Here is a 20729-nt window from a genome sequence, read left to right on the forward strand (position 1 = left end):
AGTTTCTCAAATATAAAAGAGTAATTCACAGCACAACTTTTGCGCTGTTCCCATTTGTGCAGATTTGAAACTGCTGCTGCTTTAACTTTTACTGCCCATAGGTGGAGCATGGGACCACTGCAGGACAAGAGCTGCAGGTCTGGATGTAAAACGTACACGTTAAGGAATACAAGGATGCCTGTGCCCTCAGAACTTGACCACCTGAGTAATGAGGTTGGTGTAGTCGAAGCTGTTTAAGGAAGTCTATAAACTCTGTGCTTCCAGCTGTGACATATTCCCAGTAGACCAGCTCATCCTTGCTTTTAATGGGGATTATGGTTGTGGTATCCTCTAAAAACTTAACCAGCTTGATGTTGAATAATTAAATCTCTTGTATAAATTACATTATAAAAGTCTTGTTCTGATTTCTGGTAGCTAATTTGTTTGAGATTGTGTTGGCACATTGAAATCAACTGGAAATGATTTCTAGGCACCCTTTTAAATAACTGGTGAATCAGTTTGGACAAAGTGTCTTGATTGGAAATCACGAAACCAAACATAACGAGTGCCTTTAATTTGCCTTCATTGTGAATGTAATTTAATATTTTCTGGGACATAAAAGAGAAAAGTCAAAACCTCTTTCTTACAAATACTGTAGTTACTTTCATTGTGTCCTAAATCATCTTTTCAGCACCATACTAGTATACTGCATACTGGTTTTCATTTCATGTTTTGCTTAGTATGTAAAGAAACTGCATTCTGGGTGCAGAATGAAAATCTTTAACAAGTCAGTCAAAGCAAAAATCAATCATCTCTTTCATATTTGTGAGCAACTTCACCGGAATCATTTACACAGAAAGGGATTGCAAGTATTTTGTCAGTGATAAAGATGCAACATCATATTACACAGTTTTTATTGAAGGTTTGGAAGCCCATTTATTCCATAAAAAAAGATAGAGAACCCTACAGGGATCAGCCACAACATTAAAACCACTGACAGGAGAAGTAAATAACATGACCATCTTGTGACAATACAACACAATGTTCTACTGGGAAACTTTTGGACCTGGAATTCATGTGGATGTTACTTAGACATGTACCACCCACCTAGACCAGACCAGGCACCTCCAGACCATTGCAATGACACTCCTTGATGGTAGCAGCCATCCCCAGCAGGATGCAGCCTGACACAGACACACACACAAAAACGCTTTAGGAATGACTCAAAAAAAACATGAAGAACAGCACAAGGTGTTGACCTGACCTCCAAATTCACTAGATCTCAAACTGATCAAGTATCTGTGGGATGATCCACAGAGGCACCCTCAGAAGGCCCACGTCCATTCTCTGATGACTGTTTTGGAGGCTCAAGGAAGACCTACACAGTATGTCATAATGTTATGCCTGATTAGTATATATCAAATGTAAAAGGCAAAAATGAAAAATACTCACCCCGAGTTAGTGAAATCAGAGGCCTTATTGCAAATTCTCACCACTCAACAGCCATCTTGGTATTGCTCAGGGTAGTTATTTAGGCCCTCCATCATAAATGAATACAGAAGATGTCATCACTGTAATTTCAATGGTCACTGGGACACAATAACAGCACATACAGTAATTGCCAGTCAGATCTGATGACAGCCACTTGGTAAATAGTCTTTTATTTATATAGAGCTGTTCTACATATTGGTAGTTTACAGCCACAATGACACATCTACCCCATTCGTTCACAAAAGCACACATTCAGACACCAGCGCCAAGCAACTCAGGGTACAGTGTCCTGCACAAGGACACATTGGCTTGTGGTCTATGGACCAGGGATCAAACCACTAACCCAGCTTAAAAGAGTTTGGTAAATTTCCCCTGAAAGAGAGTGCTGTGCCATGACTATCATAGTAATACTAATTTGCATTACAATCTACAAAAAAATCTATGCTTCGATGTGGCAAAGATAAAAGAGGAAAAATCATGGATCCAAGAATCCAAGGCACCAGTGACTCCTGTTTCCATCCAGGGGATCAGCGTGGATGTTGTAGGGGAATGAAAGTAGCTGGAAGTTTACATAGACAATAAACTGTAATAGGTAATGTAATCCAACAACAAGAGCCCTCTTTACTTTCTGAGAAGTCTTAGGAACTTAATGAGGATGTCTCACAAGTCTATGTTGAACAGTTCTAAGGATACAGCATTCCCTTGTGCATGTATATTTTGACTGTGTTTAATCAACTAATGGTTCAAGATAAACTATTCTGCATTTTAAAGCACTTGTATGAGCATTTCCCTTATTTGTACTATGATGCACATATCTTAGATTTTTACATATCCCATATCCTTTTGTTATACTTATGGTTATCCGTCTCTTCTTAAATGTGAGCAAACATGACCCAATCCCCCTTCGGATTCAACAAGTATTCTGGTTGTGTATATGAACACAGTAAGTACTCACAATGTCTGTGCTCTTGCTGCCACACAGTGAAAACTGTTGTGAACCTAAACTGTGCATGCATCAGTGCAACAAAATTGGCTAGTTATGTTTCCAGGTATGACTGCAAAAACATTGCATATGCTACATTACACTTGTCTAATCTGTTTCAGTGAGTAGTGGTACTAATTACTCAGTTCTGTTGACAAACTTAAATGCACCTACAGTCAAAAAATAAAAAAATAAATAAATGACAGTTGATGGTAACCACATTAGCTTTGTGCCTCATACTTTTTATTTTTATTTGTTTCCAGTAATTCTGAGAACAAAACTGCCTTGGTATATGATGTTTTGCATTGCTATCTCATTGTTTACATCACCATTAATTCTTACTTATGCCATTTCGAACTTTTTACAAACATTTTTTCTTGACATATCAGGCTTCCACATTGATATCCTCACTACATGGCGAGAGAAGAAAATCTAATTTGCGCGTGCGCTCTGCGCATGTGGGTCACGCGAAACCGCATTACAACCTTCCACCAATAGCGAGATGCGAAAAACACTCTTAGCTTTGCAACAGCGCCAAGAATCGGTGAGGATATACGTGAAAATACCTTTTCAGTATCATTGTTTGAGGTTGTATAAACTTTCGGTTGTTGTTTCCGTGAACGAGTTGTAAAAGTTCCGCTTCAGACGCGCAGGGTTCTAACTTGCGGGATTAGTTTGCATGCAGGCTGACAGCGGAGGCTGACTGCGGTGGGATGGGCTGTGAGGTGTTCAAGATGGCGGCGCCCTGTGGAGTGCAGCTACTCTAACAGGTAAACAGGTCCGATTATTTCAGTCTAATGTGTTTTTCTTACTCTGAATCTGGACGCATATGCCATCTTTCGGTGAACGTAAATTGTTTTGCTTGCTTCTCCGCCGATTTAATTCGGCTGACAGGCAGAATGAATTCCACACCGAGTGTGGGTCGCTGCTCCCAGCTAACGTTAGCTCTCGGCGTTGGGACTGACTTGTTTTTGGGAAGACCCGGCGATGGGTTTAATTGACGTTGATGCTTTAAACATTTCATCGTGATATTATTTGATTTTTGGTGAGTTTAGAGCGGTGTTTGCGTTGCCATTGAAAAGATGGTTGCATATTTTTTTATAATCGGATAGATTAAACCCAACCCTGCCCATTGTTCTCTGCGAGTTGTTTACGACAGGCAGCAGCCAGTGGTCACTCCACATACAGCAGCAGCAGCCCTGCTGCTTTTCAGCCTCAGACCTCAGCCCTCAGCCTGTCACGGCTCGTCACTCCTCTCGTTATGCATGTCACAGTGATAGATTATCGTTAAGGCCATTGTGCATTTTATTTGCTTATTTGATGCATTATTCTGCCTCTCAGTCAAAGGTCTCCTTTAGCTTTCTGCTGCGTTCATGTTTTTGCCTTAAAGCTGCAAATAACTCGAATTTAGTCTAACAGCCTTTTATCTTTGTCATAATATCTTGGTGCTAGCATGTGCTCAATGGCCTGACATCCTCTACCTCCTACTGCCATCACGGAGATGAAATAAGCCACTAGTTTCACAGTTTGACCTCCTCGACCTCTCTGTCACGCTGTCACCATGTCTCATGGCTGTTTGTCACATTGTCTTGTCTGTGAAAGTGCCAGTATCTAATAGCAAACCTGTAGTGAGGACCTTAATGCCATGTCTGACCAGACACCAAAAAAACTAAAAATAAAACATGATTCATTTTCAGTGTATTCATATTTAAAGATGTACCTTTATTTTTTCCCATTACAGAAATTGTAATGCACAGTAGAAATAATAGAGACAGTAAGAATATACAGGAATCGTGTATATTTACACATGTTAAGAATATGCCTGTCTTCCTAGATTGTGTAGCTGTACTATATGTGTACACCTAGTGTTATTCATACATACACTCACTTGCTAGTTCATTAGGCACACTAGTGAAAACAAATGCATTCTAATATAACAGTCCTGCACTAACTCCCTCTTCATTATTTATCCTCTGTTTATCTGCTGTGCTTAGACTGGACCTCAGTACTTCGTTTCGTTCCCTTTCATGTACCTCATGTTTTGGAATGATAATAGAAACCTTGAAAACTTTATGGCTGTTCTAATGTGCAGTTTACGTTGAAGCAGGGCCAGAAAGGGGATAATTAAACTGGAGGATGTGGTTTATGGCAGTGTTAAACTGAATGTATCATTTATATTTATATGTGTCATTTTTATTTATTTAGCCTAGCCCACTGACTACAGTGAGGTTGTTTAAATAATAGAAACATGTGTCTGTACAACGCAGCGCAGCTCAATAGTACTTCAAACCACAGCCTCTAAAATGAAAACATTTGAATCAACAGCTCCCTCAGCTATTTTAAGTTTTATTTTAAACAAATGCTGAATACTAGGTAGGAACACGCTGGGGTGTTTTTAGTGTTTGTGGTTGTTTTGTTCCATTCCTCTCGCATATTTTTGTCACTTGTGCTAGCCTGGCATGGCAGAAAAAAATACCTCTGCACATAACTGGATAGTCCTATAACCAATCAGAGCCATTTTGTGGGAAACAAAAACAACTTAGCGGTGCTCAGATGATATGTATGACTTGGTCTCGGTTATTTTTCTGTCCTTCACTGCATCAAGCTCACCCAAATGATTTGATTGACTCGACAGATATTTGCTGGATCATAATCAGTTCCCATTGGAGTGGTCCCAGGCCAACTTTTCACCACCAAAATTGTTATGTAGTTGCGCTGGCTTTCAGGCACCAGTTGTGCAGTTCTAACGAAAATAGAAGCTCTGGGAAAATAATTTTCTATTTTCTATCATTTAGAGTAATCAATAATGGAAATAATGTTAGTTGCAGCCCTGTGTACTCCAGTAAACCTCTGCAACAAGCATCTGCTCACTGGAATGGGCAGTTAGCCTGACTAAAATCTATTTATTGACATGGACTGAAGGGGCTGTTTGTCTCCTTTTATGACGGTGCGTATAAATATTCACGTAGGAGAATAGAAGGTTGCTGGTTACTGCTTGCACACAGTCAAATGTAATTTCCGGTGGGCACATAGATGCTCTCAGGCTGCATAAAGGTTCTTTGTGTTGCTCCCAAAGCTGCCTGAGATCTCACTGAGGCTAGCTCATGTTTGTGCCGCTGACCTGTCCCTGCAAGACGCTCGTGTTTGTATCCACCTCCACAGCCCGGCTCCCAATCCCGTGACTCAGCAGTGAGTTGAACAGGAAGACGATTTTGCTGTGACGTCTTCCGAGACGCAGCAAACGGGAACATGTGCGAAGATTTATCATCTTGTTTTGATTAGCTATGAACGAGAGTGGTTTAAAGAGGCTAATATTCATGTTTCTTCCCAGAGGCCAGTGTTTTATGTAACATATGACTGGAAATGCTCTAGATATTAATTCATTTCCTCTTCTCACTCCAGATAAGATCTTGTTATCTTGGTTTTTGTAGCATGTGAGTCCATGTTGAAAGATTCAATATTCTGTGCTGATGTAGCTTACACCCCGTGAGCTAATAAAAAAAAAAAAAAAAACAACAACTAATTTTGCTTTTCCATTCTCATCATCTTGGAGTGTGTTAGGTGTTGCTGTTTAAGTGTTGAAATGAGATCTTAAGAGCTGATGAGATCCCTGGTGCTGATTCATTACTCCTGTTAGGGAATAAGCTGCTGGGTGCAGGCGCCCTGACGATAATGACCTGCCCATCAGGATTATTTATGCCTCTTTTTCAGATGGAGATTTGCAAGGCTCCCCTGGCCTCCTTCACTTTGAGTGACTGACTCAGCATCTAGCCTAAATGTATGATAAACAGGCTTATTATCTGAATTGGTAAACTCACTGGGCTGGGTTGTGTTTCTAAAGCTCATTTAATGTTAATGTGTGTTAAATCTAGTTTTGGAATCAAACCTTTCATTCGAGGTCCTGATAAGAAATTGATTCTTGCAGGTCGGATATTTGGAAGTCTCCTTTTCTTGATTTGTCCCACACGTGTTTAGTGTGGTGGCGTAGGCCTCTTCTTGTTAATAACACTGTGTATTGCTCTTTATAATATCCTGAACTCGTGTGAACTGAGCTAAAGGACTTGTATGGATTGTAACATGGCTACGTCGAACATCATAGCCTGGTGTCTGCGTTGTTATTGTGTTTTCAGGGGGAAAAGTGGAGCCTGCCGAGCTTCTACTTTTTGACAGGTCAAAAATGGGAAAGCACAGGTGTAAGGTGTAATAAAATGAATCGGCTCGGTGTCAATCTGTCACGGCTTCCCAGAACACTTCATTTATGGCATTAGTAACACCTGCACTTTCCTGCTATGGCGAGTCATAATGTCTGCTGTGGAAAATGAGGCCTGTTCTCATTAAAGATTGAATTCATTCATTGAAGGGTTAACTTCATCGTAGCACCCAATTCGACATTGACATTATAAATCCTAAAATAACCAGTGGTTAGCGCAAGTTTATTCCGCAATACCTGTTATTTTAGCTGTAGCAAGTACGCAGGAAATGGACATGTGAACAAGGCTATTTAAGTCAAGCATATCAGCTTGACTTGACAATAAATCATTACTTTAATATCCTTTCAATGGAATAATTTGGAGATCTTTTATAAATCTCTTGCCAGACTCAGCCGTCCACAATGTTTTTTTTTTTTTTTTTTCCTGAAGGCTCTGTAGGTCTTGGCTTGATGACACCACACACTTCCTATAGCAAAGACAAAAGCAACAGATCTAGATGTCAGAGGTTTAAAATAGACAGGTTGTCGCCACTGTTGAGTGTGTTCTTTAGGGCCAATTTATTTAAGTCCACAAGGCTCCATATGGTGTAAATTTAATCTTTGAAACGGTCTGCCCACCTAGACACCCCAGCAGATGTGGCTACATGATGATATTTGCAACTAAGTCCAAATTTGTGACCACTACAAAAAGCACCGACGTGTGCATGCATCTGGGCAAAAACCTGTTTTGAAGAGAGGCTGTGTGAGGAAAGTAACATTTATTCATTAGAAGAGTACGATGACACAGATGCCATTAAGCAAGAGATTGTTGTAAATTCTCCAGAAATGATGTACCTGCAGCCTGTTCCTTAACTGTGGGTGCACCACATTGTTGGCCCTCCCTGTAACTAGCTACTGTGCAACAGAGAGCCTGCAGCTAAAAAGCACAAATTCAAACCCAGCCTTTCAGAAACATCCCAAGAGAACTCAGTGTGTTCTTCTGTTATCGATGTGAGGGGCAACATATCCTGTCTACATAGCAGATTGATATGTCCCCTTGTAGTGTGAATGGAATCTGCTGTCTGTATTCCAAGTCTGCATTGGTCCTGAGTTGTTCATAAAGGTCAATTTATGGTTACAACATTTCTACAGAGTGAAAGAGAAAATTTAATAAAACTGTGTATCTTTACGTGTATTCTGTTTTTATGTCTATTAGTTTTTATGATAAATTAAACCAGTCAGAGCTATTATTTCTTTTTATTTCTGAATAGATCACATAAAGAACCAGTCACCTCAGTAAGGACCACTTTTCCATTTACTCCAGTTGGCAGAAAGGCACAAACCCTGCTTCGCATTACCGAGTTGATATTGTCACGTGAGCACTAATCCTAGATCAGAGCTCCAACTAATTCTGGGAAATGTTTCTGACTTGGTCTCGGTGCGATGTAGAGGTGCCTGGAGACTGTATTGGTGGGTGGGCCCCAGGAGTCCTCCAGGCAAGCAGGGACGGACACCGCGAGAGAGACGCTGCCTCCACCTCCAGCACTGCCACCACCATGGCCAGGGAACAGCCCAACGTGGGGGATCTTCTCCCGCTCCTGGAGACCTCCGACCTCCACCAGCTAGAAGAGATCAGAGGCCTTATCAACGAGCAGCTCAGCACTGGTAGGGCCACTTAGCGTGTTGGTTTATTTACCTGTGCTCAGCTTTCTTTCTTTCTTTGCCACATTGAGTACGTTTGCTGATAAGTATGGTCAGTGCGTCAAGATTGCACACGATTGCTTTATTTCAGTAAGTTATCTGGGTGAACCTTCCTGACCCTACTTAAAAACTAATTCAAAATCTCCTTCCTGTTTTCCTTGAAGAGCGAGGTTCCATGCTGCTCAACACCCTGGTGGACTACTTTTTGGAAACCAACTCCGCCCAGGCCATGCATATCCTCTCGTCTGTCAGAGAGCCACATGATAAGGTATTAAACGTGTGCGGTCAGGAAAAAAAAAAACCCAACTGAAACCATAGACAGTATGCAGTGTATTATTAGCGTCCCTCTCTTGGTTTCAAGAAGGAAGTTTAAAGCACTCTTCTGCTTGGGAATTAAACTAAAATACAATGCTTACTAAACATCCATGCTGCTTGTAACTTCTCCTCATTTACTTGAATAACATTTCCAGTGCTTACTGGTATGAGAAGGTCTAGAGATCTGTATGCATGTTCCCCTTGCAGTCTGTTGAGTCAGCTTATTTGTGTTAATTTTCGTCTGATCTTTCAGACTTCTGCCATCGATATTTGTCCATCTTTGGTTTTAGATGAGTTAACACTTATTGGGAACCTTTATGTTACCAGTTTTTGCCAACTTGACTAATTCACCAGTATCTCCTCTGCTCCCGCTGACCAATCCCTCAAGGCAGCAGTTGGGGAAAACAAGGGGTGTTTTGCATAATTGGCCCTCGGCCTCTGACATTGACTTCCTGAGTTGTTTCACCACTCTACATCTGTTCAGTTGCAAGCTGCAGTTGTTTGAGGACATTCTTGTATGCACTGTCCATTATAAATCCCTTATAACCATCAGTGGGCTGTGAAATGTGAGCTTTGACCTGAGTCTTCTTTTTAAGATATTCCTTCATGTTTTTGCTGTTCTTTTTGGACAGCAAAGCCTTTGTCCTGGCTCATCTCCCATTCAAGTCAGATTTGTGCAGATTGGTAATGCATGTACTTTGACCTAGGCAGTGGTAATAGGTACCTGCAGATCCCTTGATTAAATTTTGGGGTTCTTGGAGACTTCAGGTTCCATCAAACATCTGTTCTGAATTTCCTGGTGCGACCACTTCTGGACATATTTAACACCAAAGGATGTTCTAATCTTTGGCTCCTAACCTCGAACCCCACATTCTAATTTTATGGATTTAAAGGTGTGGTGTACGTAGAGGCATAGAGACTTTTTTTTTTTACTTATTTAAATTAGACCAATTGGCACAAAGTGTCAGTTATATGTTCCAGTTCTTTGAGTGTAACATGTTTATTAATAGAACCCGTTTCAAAGAATATCAGACATCTGCTTGTTATGTGACTTATTTGTTCACATGACTGTCTGGTATTTCATAGAAAAACCGCAACTCTCAACTGCAACATTTTCATTTGAAAATGAGAAAAAACTGGGCTGCCTTTCCCTCACTACTGATTGTGTTTGATACTAAGCTAAGCATGCTGTCTCTCCCTCCCAGCACCTTCTAGACAAGATGAACGACTGTATGACCAAACAGGCCTGCCGGCTGCCCACCCTCACCCTTCTCGGCCATGTAATCCGCAAGCAGCCGTCCTGGATCCACAAGATCGCTCGGTACCCCCTGCTGCTCTCGCTGCTCAAATGCCTAAAGGTGACGACCCAGATACGAACAAAGAAATCTTGTTGCCAGGACATTGAGAGGCATGTGGATGGATGACGTCCTAGATTTGTCATCCAGCTTCTCTTAGAATTTCTGTGATATTCAGTGACCCTTCACAAAAGAATCATTTATAATGTATTGCAAGGTTTTGTTGCCACATCAGGCTGTAGGCGTGTCAGTTAACAGCTATTTAATCAAATATTTGTGTGGACTTCATTGATGCGCTGTGATCCTTGAAGCTGTGAAGCATTTTGGTGCTAAATTCGTTGCTGTAGTCTTTACCCATCGAAGAGTACAAGCAGTCGCCGAGAGTGCTCCATTGTCCCAGTTTGTCCGAGTATGTTATTGATTCACTTTGTCAGTTAGTACTCACTTTGTCTGCTCAGACTGGCCAGAGGTGAGGTTTACAATGTTGTTCCTCAAACGTGATGATTAAATCAGGTTTTTCAGCCATGCCAGCTTCAGCTCCGTCAGTCCACTGCTCTGCTCCAGGCGGAAATTTAATTGATTTCTATCATCTTACGATAATTTGTCTTTACTTATTTATTTAGCATCATCATCAATTTGTCCTATACTTGGGATTTTGACCAAATAGTCATAGTCTCACAGACCTCTAGTGTGGCTGTAGCCTCCTAGGCTTGCTAATCTGATGTTGTACACAGAAGTACAAACAAAAGACGTTCTTTCACCAGGAGGTCACATGTACAGAGAAAGAGAAAATGAACAACAAACACTGATAAGTATACAATAATATCTAATCTTATCCTGGTGTCTTTCATTAAGGGGCTTGTTCAACCAGAGGATATAATACCTCCGCTTGCAATTAGGTAGTCCTACAACCAATCAGAGCCATTTTGATGAAAACGAATTCAACTCAGATGATGTGCATGACTAGGTCCTTCGTCACTGTTACTCTTCTGTCCATCACGTCATAACTCCTTAATTGATTTGACTGGCCTAGCAGATCCTTGCAGGAGCGTAATCAGTTCCCAACGGAGTGGTTCCAGACTAAATTGCGCCACAAAAAATGCATGCGTGTGTGGGAATTCGTCTGGCTTCCAGGCTAGTATTTTCTTGGTGTTCTTGCAGGCATTCAAATAAAAGCTCTAAAATGTAATTAATGTGATTATCCTGTGAAAAAGTTCCTCATCATTTGCCTATGTCCAGTCATGAATTAAAGGGTCTTAATTCTAACTTTCTAACTGTCTTTTTAAAGTCTGCCTTAACCGTAAGCGGTAACACCTTTGTCTTGATTTCCTGGCAGACGGATACAGACGTAGTGGTGCTCATAACTGGAGTGCTGGTTCTGATCACTCTGCTGCCCATGATCCCCCAAGCTGGGAAACAACACCTGTGGGAGTACTTTGACATCTTTGGCCGTCTGGCGTCCTGGAACCTTAAGAATCCAGGTAGGAACTTCTCTCATGTTAATAAGTTTTTGAATTCTTTTCGAATGGTTAACGGCAGCAGCTTGCTTACATAATACTCAATACTTAATGCCAGCCACGGACTGCACCGTAACATGAGCATGGATAGTGGATGGGTGTTTTTGGCAACTTACCCCTGTAAATTACTTAGATATAATCATCTATCAAAGGGTCAGATCTTCTGGAATAATGTTAAAACTTGTTCTTGGTGGATAACTGGTCTGTGAAAATTTGTTTTAAAAAATTCTGCAATTTGTTTTTTGTGTCGGTTTGCTTTGTAAGCCTGGCATTCATGTTGGTGTGTTTTATCTTTCGTATTTTTTCACATTCAGGGCATGTTTCAGAAGTTTACCTTATCCACCTACATGCCAGCGTCTATTCACTCTTCCACCGGCTCTACGGCATGTATCCGTGCAACTTTGTGTCCTACCTGCGCTCCCATTACAGCATGAAGGAGAACATGGAAACCTTTGAGGAAGTAGTCAAGGTTAGGATGGGCTTGTTGCTGCAGTGATTTAGTGGAGTTTTGTAGCCTCAATTGTTGCTGATATTCATTCTGTGTCTAACCATCAGCCGATGCTTGAACACGTTCGTATACATCCAGAATTGGTGACAGGAACCAAGGACCATGAGCTTGACCCCACCAGGTAAGCCTCATGCTTCTACCCGGAAAACAAACAGCCCAATGCTACTGCAGCTCTTTTGACTAACTTGTCTTTTTTTTTCTGTAGGTGGAAAAAGTATGAAATCCATGATATCGTTATTGAATGCGCCAAAGTGTCCCTAGATCCCAAGGAGGCCTCTTGTGAGGAGGGCTACGCCACCATGCCAGAGAACTTTTACCCACAAATCCATCTGCGAGCACAAGACTGCACTTCCAGCCCCTACACAGACCTCCACAGCAGCTACGGTCAGAAAACACTGCATGTAGATGAAGCTTTTTAGAGCACCAACGATACCAGATACTCATATTTGAGAAAAAAACATGATCACGTACCTTATCTGCCAAGATACACCGATCAGGCATAACATTACGACCACCTTCCTAATATTGTGTAGGTCTCCCTTGTGCCTCCAAAACAGTTGTGACTCATCAGAGAATGGACATGGGCCTTCTGGGGGTGTCCTGTGGTGTCTGGCAACAGAATGTTGTAAGTGGGGGCCTTTGGATCTTATGGGTTGAGGGGAGGAGCCTCAACCCATAAGACCATCCCACAGATACTTGATCAGTTTGGGATCTGGGGAATTTGGAGGCCAGGTCACCACCTTGTGCTGTTCTTCATGTTTTTTTTTTAGTTGTTCCTAAAGCGTTTTTGTGTATGTGCATGTGTCAGGCTGCATCCTGCTGGGGATGGCTGCTGCCATCAAGGAGTGTGATTGCTATGGGGTGGGGGTGCCTGGTCTGGTCTAGGTGGGTGGTACATGTCTAAGTAACATCCACATGAATCCCAGGACCAACAGTTTCCGGGCAGAACATTGTACAGTCACAAGGTGGTCAGTGTTATTCATTTCTCCTGTCAGTGGTCATAATATCACTCCTGATCGCTGTATTTAATAGAACAATAGTAGGTATACTTTTAAATAACATTGTTTTGGTCTGATGGAAGAAAAGCTATGCAGTAGAGACACTTCTAAACTATTCGGAACCTATTTTTGGCAATTCTGTCTTGCTATTTTTTGTTTGCTGTTGGTAATATACAGTATGCATACAATGTTCATGAGCCACAATTCATTACAAATATTGAGCACAACTATGTACCAGCCAAAATTCACTCTGTGTTACAACTCAGACACAAGAGGACAAAGCTCTCTGTATGCTATTTTTATTCTGTCTGCTGGTGCCTTACCATAACACACATGACACAACAGGAAAACGACAACTTTTATTACACATGCAGCATAATCAGGAAGTCTGCAAAGTATCAGTTTGTAATCATGATCATTAAACAGGATGGGCCTGAGCTTCCCGTGTTTGATGTGATATGCTGTCAAGCACAAATGCATGCTTTTAATTTTTAATTAACAGCAGGCTCCTATCTTTGCAGTTTCAGAGCTAGTTAATGTTATTTTTGAAGTCTTCTGGGCTGTGAACAAGGCTTGTGTAAACTGTTAATCATTTATAATGAAAAGAGCAAGATGCACATTGTCATTTTTTCCCCTGTATATTTGATATCAAACACTGAGCTTCTGTATGTTTTAGAAGGACAAACACCAAACAGTGGTGTCCAAAAGAGCCGACAAAGACCCTAACATTGTAGACTGATCAGACCGTTTGTCTTCTTGACAACAGGAAGCTCTTCTTCGACCCCATTCTCGACTCCACGGCAGCCACTTCCCCCTCCCCTGTCCTTGCCCCCCTTCTCAGGGACACAGTCCTCATACCGCAGCCCACAGATCTCCAGACGGCAGGTAAGAACAGCCATAATACGATCAAAAGCTGTCAGAATTGTGGTTCAGGACACGAGATTGGTTGGTAATTGATGATCGGGGGTAATGCCAGAGCACAATGTCGTTAAGCTTCTATTTGCTGCTGCTGTCATACAGAAGGTCATGTTTACACTCCACATGCCACATGTCAGATATAGTAAGTTGGTTAGTTGTCTTCAAAAACCCCACAAATAGCATTTAATGTCAGCAATGCAGTAACTACATGTTAGGGTTAGTGTTGAAAGCCGCAGAAAGGAAGTTGTCCTAAAGTGAAGCTACAGAAATTACAACTCATGCCCTTCGTCGTCATCTGGCCACATCTTCAGACGTTACCAGTGGTTGGTTGCCCTGGAGATGCCATCTCTCCCTTCCTATTATTGGTCTAGCTACACCAGGGAGGGGTCAGGGTGTTTTTCTGCCCCCTGGGGTCTATCAGAGGATTTGTCTCAGCAATAGACTCCCATAGACCCAGACGGATGAAAAATCTGGAAAACATGTGAGACACGACATTTTAGGAACTACTATATTCTACTGGGGCAATCCCAGAGGCACAATTTTGATCTGTGGTTGAATGAAAACAATGATTCTGCATAAAACTGTTTGGCTAATCTAGTCATTTCCTTCTAATGTAACTATATTTCCAAATACATGAAACTTCCTTCCACCTTACTGTATTTTGTTTAGACACTGTATCTTTGAGCTTTGGGGAGTTTTGTATATCAGCTACATTTGTGGATTTGGGATCGTCATGAAAGACCATAGAGTGTGTCCTAAACTTGCCACATTTCCAGACCGTGCTCTGTCTTAAAAGACCAGTTCACCAAAATGAATCTATAGAGTAAAGGTAGTAGTATATTGTTCTGTGCAGCTTCGACATTTAATTAACCTGCATTGTATTGGGATGAAGAGTTATGTCCATTTATCTCATTATGTTGCATAAAACTCATGGTAGACGTCACTTGAAGGGATAAAATATTAATGCATACAACAGGAGTTGCACAAATTAAAAACTGTCGCTACATAACTTAAAGGAGTAGTATGACATTTTCAGAAATGTGTCCTCTCACTTTGGAATTATAGCCAGCAGCCAGATAGCATAGCTTAGTTAAAAATAAAGACTGGAAGTGGGAAACAACCTTTTTGTGCGTGTTGATGATATATAATTTATGTGATACCGTACATAGAGATGAGATCTCTTCTTTTTTTAAATCCAACTCCCTGCAAGAACAGTACAGTGGTAATGTAGCTATCTCTGAATTTGATCCTTTTCGCAGAACTCCACCTGTGAACTCAACTCTTCCTGTGGGGGGAAGGACCCTCTGTGGAGCCCCTCCTCGTTGTGCGGCATGGCCACGCCCCCTTCCTCAAGGGGCATGTCGCCCAACTTAGAGCTCTCCCACAGTGCCTCACACCTTCCTAGCCGCTTCCACTGCACATCAGGTACAAGTCCCATCATTCCAAAACATGTCGATGTCCGATACTGTTTTTCATGTATTTTTATGTTGCACTTAATAGATGCTCTGAAACTTATTTTGGTCTGACTGCTGATTGTTTTGATCCGAGCAGGAGGGAAAGGAACACCGGCCTCCAGCACTCCCGCCACTTCTTCCCCGCCTCCCACCCTATCAGATGACTTCCCCATAATCTCCTTACCAGCCAACACAGTCCAGTCCAGTCCACCGAGAAAAGTATGCTCTCTCCATACCCATGTGAAAATATTCTTGTCAGTGTTTTTTTTTTCATTTGTGAATTTCATTGATGATTTCAATCTGAAACAGATTTTTTAGATGTGGTTTAACATTGAAATAAGTGGACAGTAAGAGCTGCATGCGTTTATATTGCACAAGGAATTCCACAGGAAACAGAGAGAGCTGGAGCAAACCGCTTGTTAGTTTCCTGAAACTGATTCATAACCCAAGTCACGACCGTGAACTGTGTGACTTTTCAGGATCGTCGACAAGGAGAAAGCGGTAAGCCCGCTCTGGTGAGACAGGAACCAGTAAAAGATATGGAGAAGAGTGCAGAAGTAGCCACAAACAGAGGTGAGACACGATGAAACTCATTTATTTGAAAGCTGAACTCTTCACACCTTGGAAATTGAACCCCAAACTGAAAGGCTGGGACCCAAAAGCAGTGATACTTGAGGATGGCTCTGAAATGTGGTCCCCCAAGTGATTCCAGACAGAGTACTGTCTCTGTCAATTAAGTTACAGTGGTTAAAAATAAGTGCTATTTTCTCTTTCCATTTTAATTATGACAGATTAAGTAATCAGAGATAGTAGAGACTCTGCTTTGACCCACTCAGGTATACATTAATTCTACTTGGACTCAAGTCGAGTGAAAAGAATTTGGATTCACCTTCTATTTGGGATGTTGAATAAAATATGTTTTAATATAAATCTCGTGCAAACTTTGACTGTCTACGAGGTGTAAGGCGTCTTGAGACGATTTGTATTGTTATTGACGCTATATAAATAAAATTGAATTGAATTGAATTGAATTAATTGCAGTATCGTTGCATTTTCTTTAGACGTCATTTTTCTGACACCACATCCACAGTCGTAATATTTAATTTGTCCTCGTCAGATGCAGCAGCTGCAGAGAACATCTCCATGACTCTGACGGAGCTGTCGGTTTTCATGAAGACGCAGGAGCTGGAGCTTCAGCTGAGAACAGAAAAAGAGAGAGAGGAGGGTGAGTGTGTAGCTACTCTAGTCACGTTGTTAGTATTTACTGCAAGAAAATAACCCACCCAAACCAAACCAGTCCTGTACGTCTGGCAAAGAAACGTGCAGATTTCTGCGACTGTAGCTAGTGTATTCTATTGAGTCAGGCCCACAGTGAACATATGAGACAGACACAGAATAATGGAAACCACATGAATATCAAAAGAAGAAATAAGGGGATGAAAGTTGTACTTGGTAACCTAACTAATTTATTCCAGACCTGACTCTAAGTTTGATGTTTTAATTTAATTTAATATTTCAAAACAAAATGCTGGATCATGGATTTTTATCTAGAATTCTAACAAATCCCTGTTTATATGCCAGTGTGTTCAGCTTGCTCTGCACAGTTATTGGTTTAAATCCTACTTGAGCCACTTAAGCTAAAAATGAATGCACCGACAGTGAATGCACCGACAGTGTTGAACCACTTTGAATAAAATCATTCTCCAAATGACAGAAGTCTTGAATCCTTGGCTTAGCAGTTATTTGGCACCGCTTTGTGATTCCAAAAATATTTAAGCAGACACTGACATTGAGAATATACAAGCAGGTTTAACTCCATCACAATCCTCCATGTGTTGTTTCTGCAGCAGCTGCCATCACTGAGGAGCTGTTGAAGATCACTGAAGATAAGCAAGAGCGACCGGGCCTGAGGGGCTTTGACTCACCCTTCTATCACACCACTGAGACTCTGACTGGCTGTCAGACACAAGACAAGACCCCCTCCAACACCCAGCCTGGAGGCCACATCCGGGACACACACCACGCCGTGTCGACCCCAGACAAAGCGGAGAACACTGCAAGTAGCAGCGGTGTCGGCAGTGAAAGGGGGGGTGGAGCAGGGGGAGACAGCAGGAGCTCAGCCCTCGGCCTCGAGCAGTCCTGGTCCTTCCAGTCAGGCTTCACCCCCATTGATCACCACCTGCACCGAAGCCCCTCCGCCCCGGATGACGAAGTGGGCAAGTTCGGGATGTTCTCGCCAAGCCCGTGCAGCAAGACCCCGGCACCGGTGCCCTACGAGCCGTTTTTCGACCTGGCCCTGCCGAGGGCGGCCTCGCTCTTTGTCGGACAAAAAACTTCAGAGGCGGTGTACAAGGCAACGATGGAGAGGCTGATGCAGCAGGAGGAAGGGTTGGAGGATGGGGAGGAAGAAGGGGTAGTGTCCGCTTCACCACTGGAGGTGCTGGATCGCCTTGTTCAGCAGGGGAGTGACGCCCACGATAAAGTTCTCAAGAGGTGAGGTTTGACTTTTAAGGTTGTTCTCTGGCTTTTTCTTTAACCCTACGTACATAAATACAACCCAAGCATACTTTTACACTTCATAACCTCAGTGATTGAGCTGTGAGTGCTGCCAAAATATGGGTGACCTACACTCCATACTGTGCATGAACACATGCTGAGAGACACACATGGAAGACTGAAGCTGCTCTGCTGCTCACACTACGCCTCGAATGCTTGGTGCGCAACTACCTTAAGGTGTATTTATCAACTCTGAGTGATCCTGCAAAATTTGGCGGGATCTATAGGCTTTGCAATTGAAACTTAATGAAATGTAAAAGATCTAACACTTATGAGGTGAATCACAGAGCTGGAAAGGTGTCAGGGATTTCAGTGGAGGTAAACAACTTCCATTATTGTGTGTATATAAAGTAACACATGTGGAGGACATGTGTTGCTGTGACAGAAGCGTTTGCTCTCCCAGTGCTTTGTTGTCAACATGAAGCTCATGTTGAACACACTGAAGAGTGTGTTTTGTTCACTGTACTGAGCCTGTCTGGGTTTTTTCCAGTATATTACTGCACTCCAAAGGAAACACCCAGTTCAGAACAAGTATAACATTGTTCAGAAAGCCACCACCCCTTTCTGTTCTGACACGCACACACCAAGCGTCTGAGCCAGTAATACAACAGCAGAGACGGTCTCAGCAAAGTCAGCACCGGGCACAGAACAATGTGGTGTCACTCATTTCAGTCGCTCACCATCTGCACATTTTGCCGTCTTCACGGGCGATGGAGGGAACAAAGTCAGCCAACACAGAGATTAAAGTACGACATAGACAAAACTGCAGACAAGCCATTTTATCACCATATGCTCAGATAAAGTGGTGAGCGTTATCTTAATTTTGGTATGAGCATTGTAAAATAAACATTGCCACAAGCAAAATACTGTGTGTAATGAGACATCTTAAGCACATCTATTTCGAAGGTTTGATCAAATGAATTGGGAACTTTGGGGAAAAATGAATCTAAAGTGATGTGACATAAATCTCGGCATCAGAGTTTAAATGAGGCTTGGTGCGGACATTCTTGTACCCTCCAGTTCAATGTGACCACTGTGATGCAACGGCATCAAACGCCCATGCCTCCTTCCAACTCTTAAATGGACTAGAAATTGCTGGAGTAACAAGTACAACTGTGCCTATGGTGTTTTCGCTGCTGTCCGGGTGTGCATCTTCAAGGGCCTTAACGTAATTTGCCAGCTTAAAGCAGTGTTTAAATACTAGCCTTCCTTTGCCTTGGGGTTTCAAAAAGTAAAAAGGCTTTCTGGTGTATCCACTGGTTTCCAGATGCTGGCAGTATTACACTTGAGAAAGAAACCAAATGTCCAGATTGTTAATTTGAGATCTAATGCCATTAAAGATTCTATGAAATACAACTCGGCATTCATTCAGACATGGAACCATAAAACACAGTTTCTCAGAAGTTCATGATACTATGATTGTTTTTACGGACACATAGCGTTTACATGAAACAGAGAACTCTGACTCTTTTATATCCCTACTGATATTGCCTGTGATCTAACGTTTACTAAGCAACTTAGGAGGCTCAGCGTCCATTGGACAGTGACCACACAAGTCGTCCAACATGTTGTCATAGTAGTAATGTGTGTTAACCACCGTGACCCGACTTTCTCCCCTGTACATGTTGGAAACCAGGTGACCTGTGGCCTGTTCGCTACACACATGGATAGGTCAACACTACGATGCCAAATCCATCTAAACTACATCTAAAGTATTTTTAATTATTTATTGGAATATAAAACAGTTTTTTCATCAGTGAGTGGGTAACTCCATTGTTTGTGTTTGTTAGGTCACGTAGTGGATCATTGTAGGAGTCCATGTAAATACACCCAATGACTAGTGAATTCACCTTTATTCAGGTTTTCAGAAGTCAATTCTTCAGTTAACGCTGTAAAATATGTATTGACATGTTGAAATAACTAGTTTTGAAATGTTTCTTGTATCACAATAATTCACCCTGTGCTAAGTGTTTCCTTTTGCATTTCTCTCAGCAGTGGTTGAAACATCTGCCAAGGAAATCATTTTTATGAACTTTTTTTCCATTCCCTCCTTTTACAGATTACCTTTGCCAAGTAAGTCAGCTGATTGGACTCACTTTGGAGGTAAAGCACTCACACCACAACGCTGTTGTTCACCGATAAAAGGAGCTATTATAAAGACTGCAGATGGAGCGTTATTTAGGCATGACTAGTGATTCATCACGAGTGTCTGGGACATGAGCAGCATGTTAAGATGTTACCAAGCTGGATGGGGGAATTTATTCAGCCGAGGTTTATCAAAACACACTCAAGTTCACACTGGACCCGTTCAACTCAGAAATTGGACATTTGGCCACGTCAAGATTTCTCCTCTCCTTTTACTCGTGGGCCAAACCTCAAGAATCTAATTTTCTCCAAATGATGTTGACAACAACATAGAAAAATAGAATCAAACGTTCTGCCAGTATGTAATTACAACCTCGAAATTTAATAACATCCACCGTTGACTGATGGAAGTCATGTCATTTCAATTGCATCAAAAACAAAACTCCGCTTTTCTCTTAAGGGAATTATCTCTAAAATATTTCTCTTTAAACATTTAACAAGTGACTCCTGGTAGCCAGAGTTATGCCCGCCAGTTCTGGAATTCCAGTTTCATATTTTGCTGCGTTGTTTACATTTTAAATAGCGGCGCAATGTAACTTACAGGTCTAATAGCACCCACTGAGTTCAGGGATTTGGAGTTGTTGGCTCCAGCTCACTTTTTCAAATTAAATAGACTAGCAGATAAAATCTTGTCAGGTTAATGTGGATCATTAATACTCTCCATTAAGATACTGAGCAAGC

At 41.8% G+C, this 20729-nt stretch overlaps 1 protein-coding gene across 5 annotated transcripts in view; it reads left to right on the top strand.

The window, feature by feature from the left end:
- The first annotated feature begins 247 nt into the window (after nucleotides 1-247).
- The window catches only part of tsc1b (TSC complex subunit 1b), a 30172-nt gene continuing 9690 nt past the window's right edge, over nucleotides 248-20729 (top strand). Inside the window, exons 1-15 of one of the 5 annotated variants that reach the window (XM_084572288.1) lie at nucleotides 248-3222; nucleotides 8091-8306; nucleotides 8507-8610; nucleotides 9863-10015; nucleotides 11289-11433; nucleotides 11784-11938; nucleotides 12025-12098; nucleotides 12183-12361; nucleotides 13742-13860; nucleotides 15153-15318; nucleotides 15445-15566; nucleotides 15827-15920; nucleotides 16465-16572; nucleotides 17195-17840; nucleotides 19963-20006. In XM_084572288.1, the coding sequence (XP_084428414.1) occupies nucleotides 8198-8306; nucleotides 8507-8610; nucleotides 9863-10015; nucleotides 11289-11433; nucleotides 11784-11938; nucleotides 12025-12098; nucleotides 12183-12361; nucleotides 13742-13860; nucleotides 15153-15318; nucleotides 15445-15566; nucleotides 15827-15920; nucleotides 16465-16572; nucleotides 17195-17840; nucleotides 19963-20006 (2218 nt within the window). In that variant the 5' untranslated portion in view covers nucleotides 248-3222; nucleotides 8091-8197. Of the gene's footprint in view, nucleotides 3223-7913; nucleotides 8307-8506; nucleotides 8611-9862; nucleotides 10016-11288; nucleotides 11434-11783; nucleotides 11939-12024; nucleotides 12099-12182; nucleotides 12362-13741; nucleotides 13861-15152; nucleotides 15319-15444; nucleotides 15567-15826; nucleotides 15921-16464; nucleotides 16573-17194; nucleotides 17841-19962; nucleotides 20007-20729 lie in introns of those variants that run through there. The other 4 variants (XM_084572286.1, XM_084572287.1, XM_084572284.1 and 1 more) reach the window with 4 other exon arrangements.

The sequence above is a fragment of the Chelon labrosus genome (assembly GCF_963514085.1).
Source record: "Chelon labrosus genome assembly, chromosome: 22".
Taxonomy (NCBI): Eukaryota; Metazoa; Chordata; class Actinopteri; order Mugiliformes; family Mugilidae; genus Chelon; species Chelon labrosus.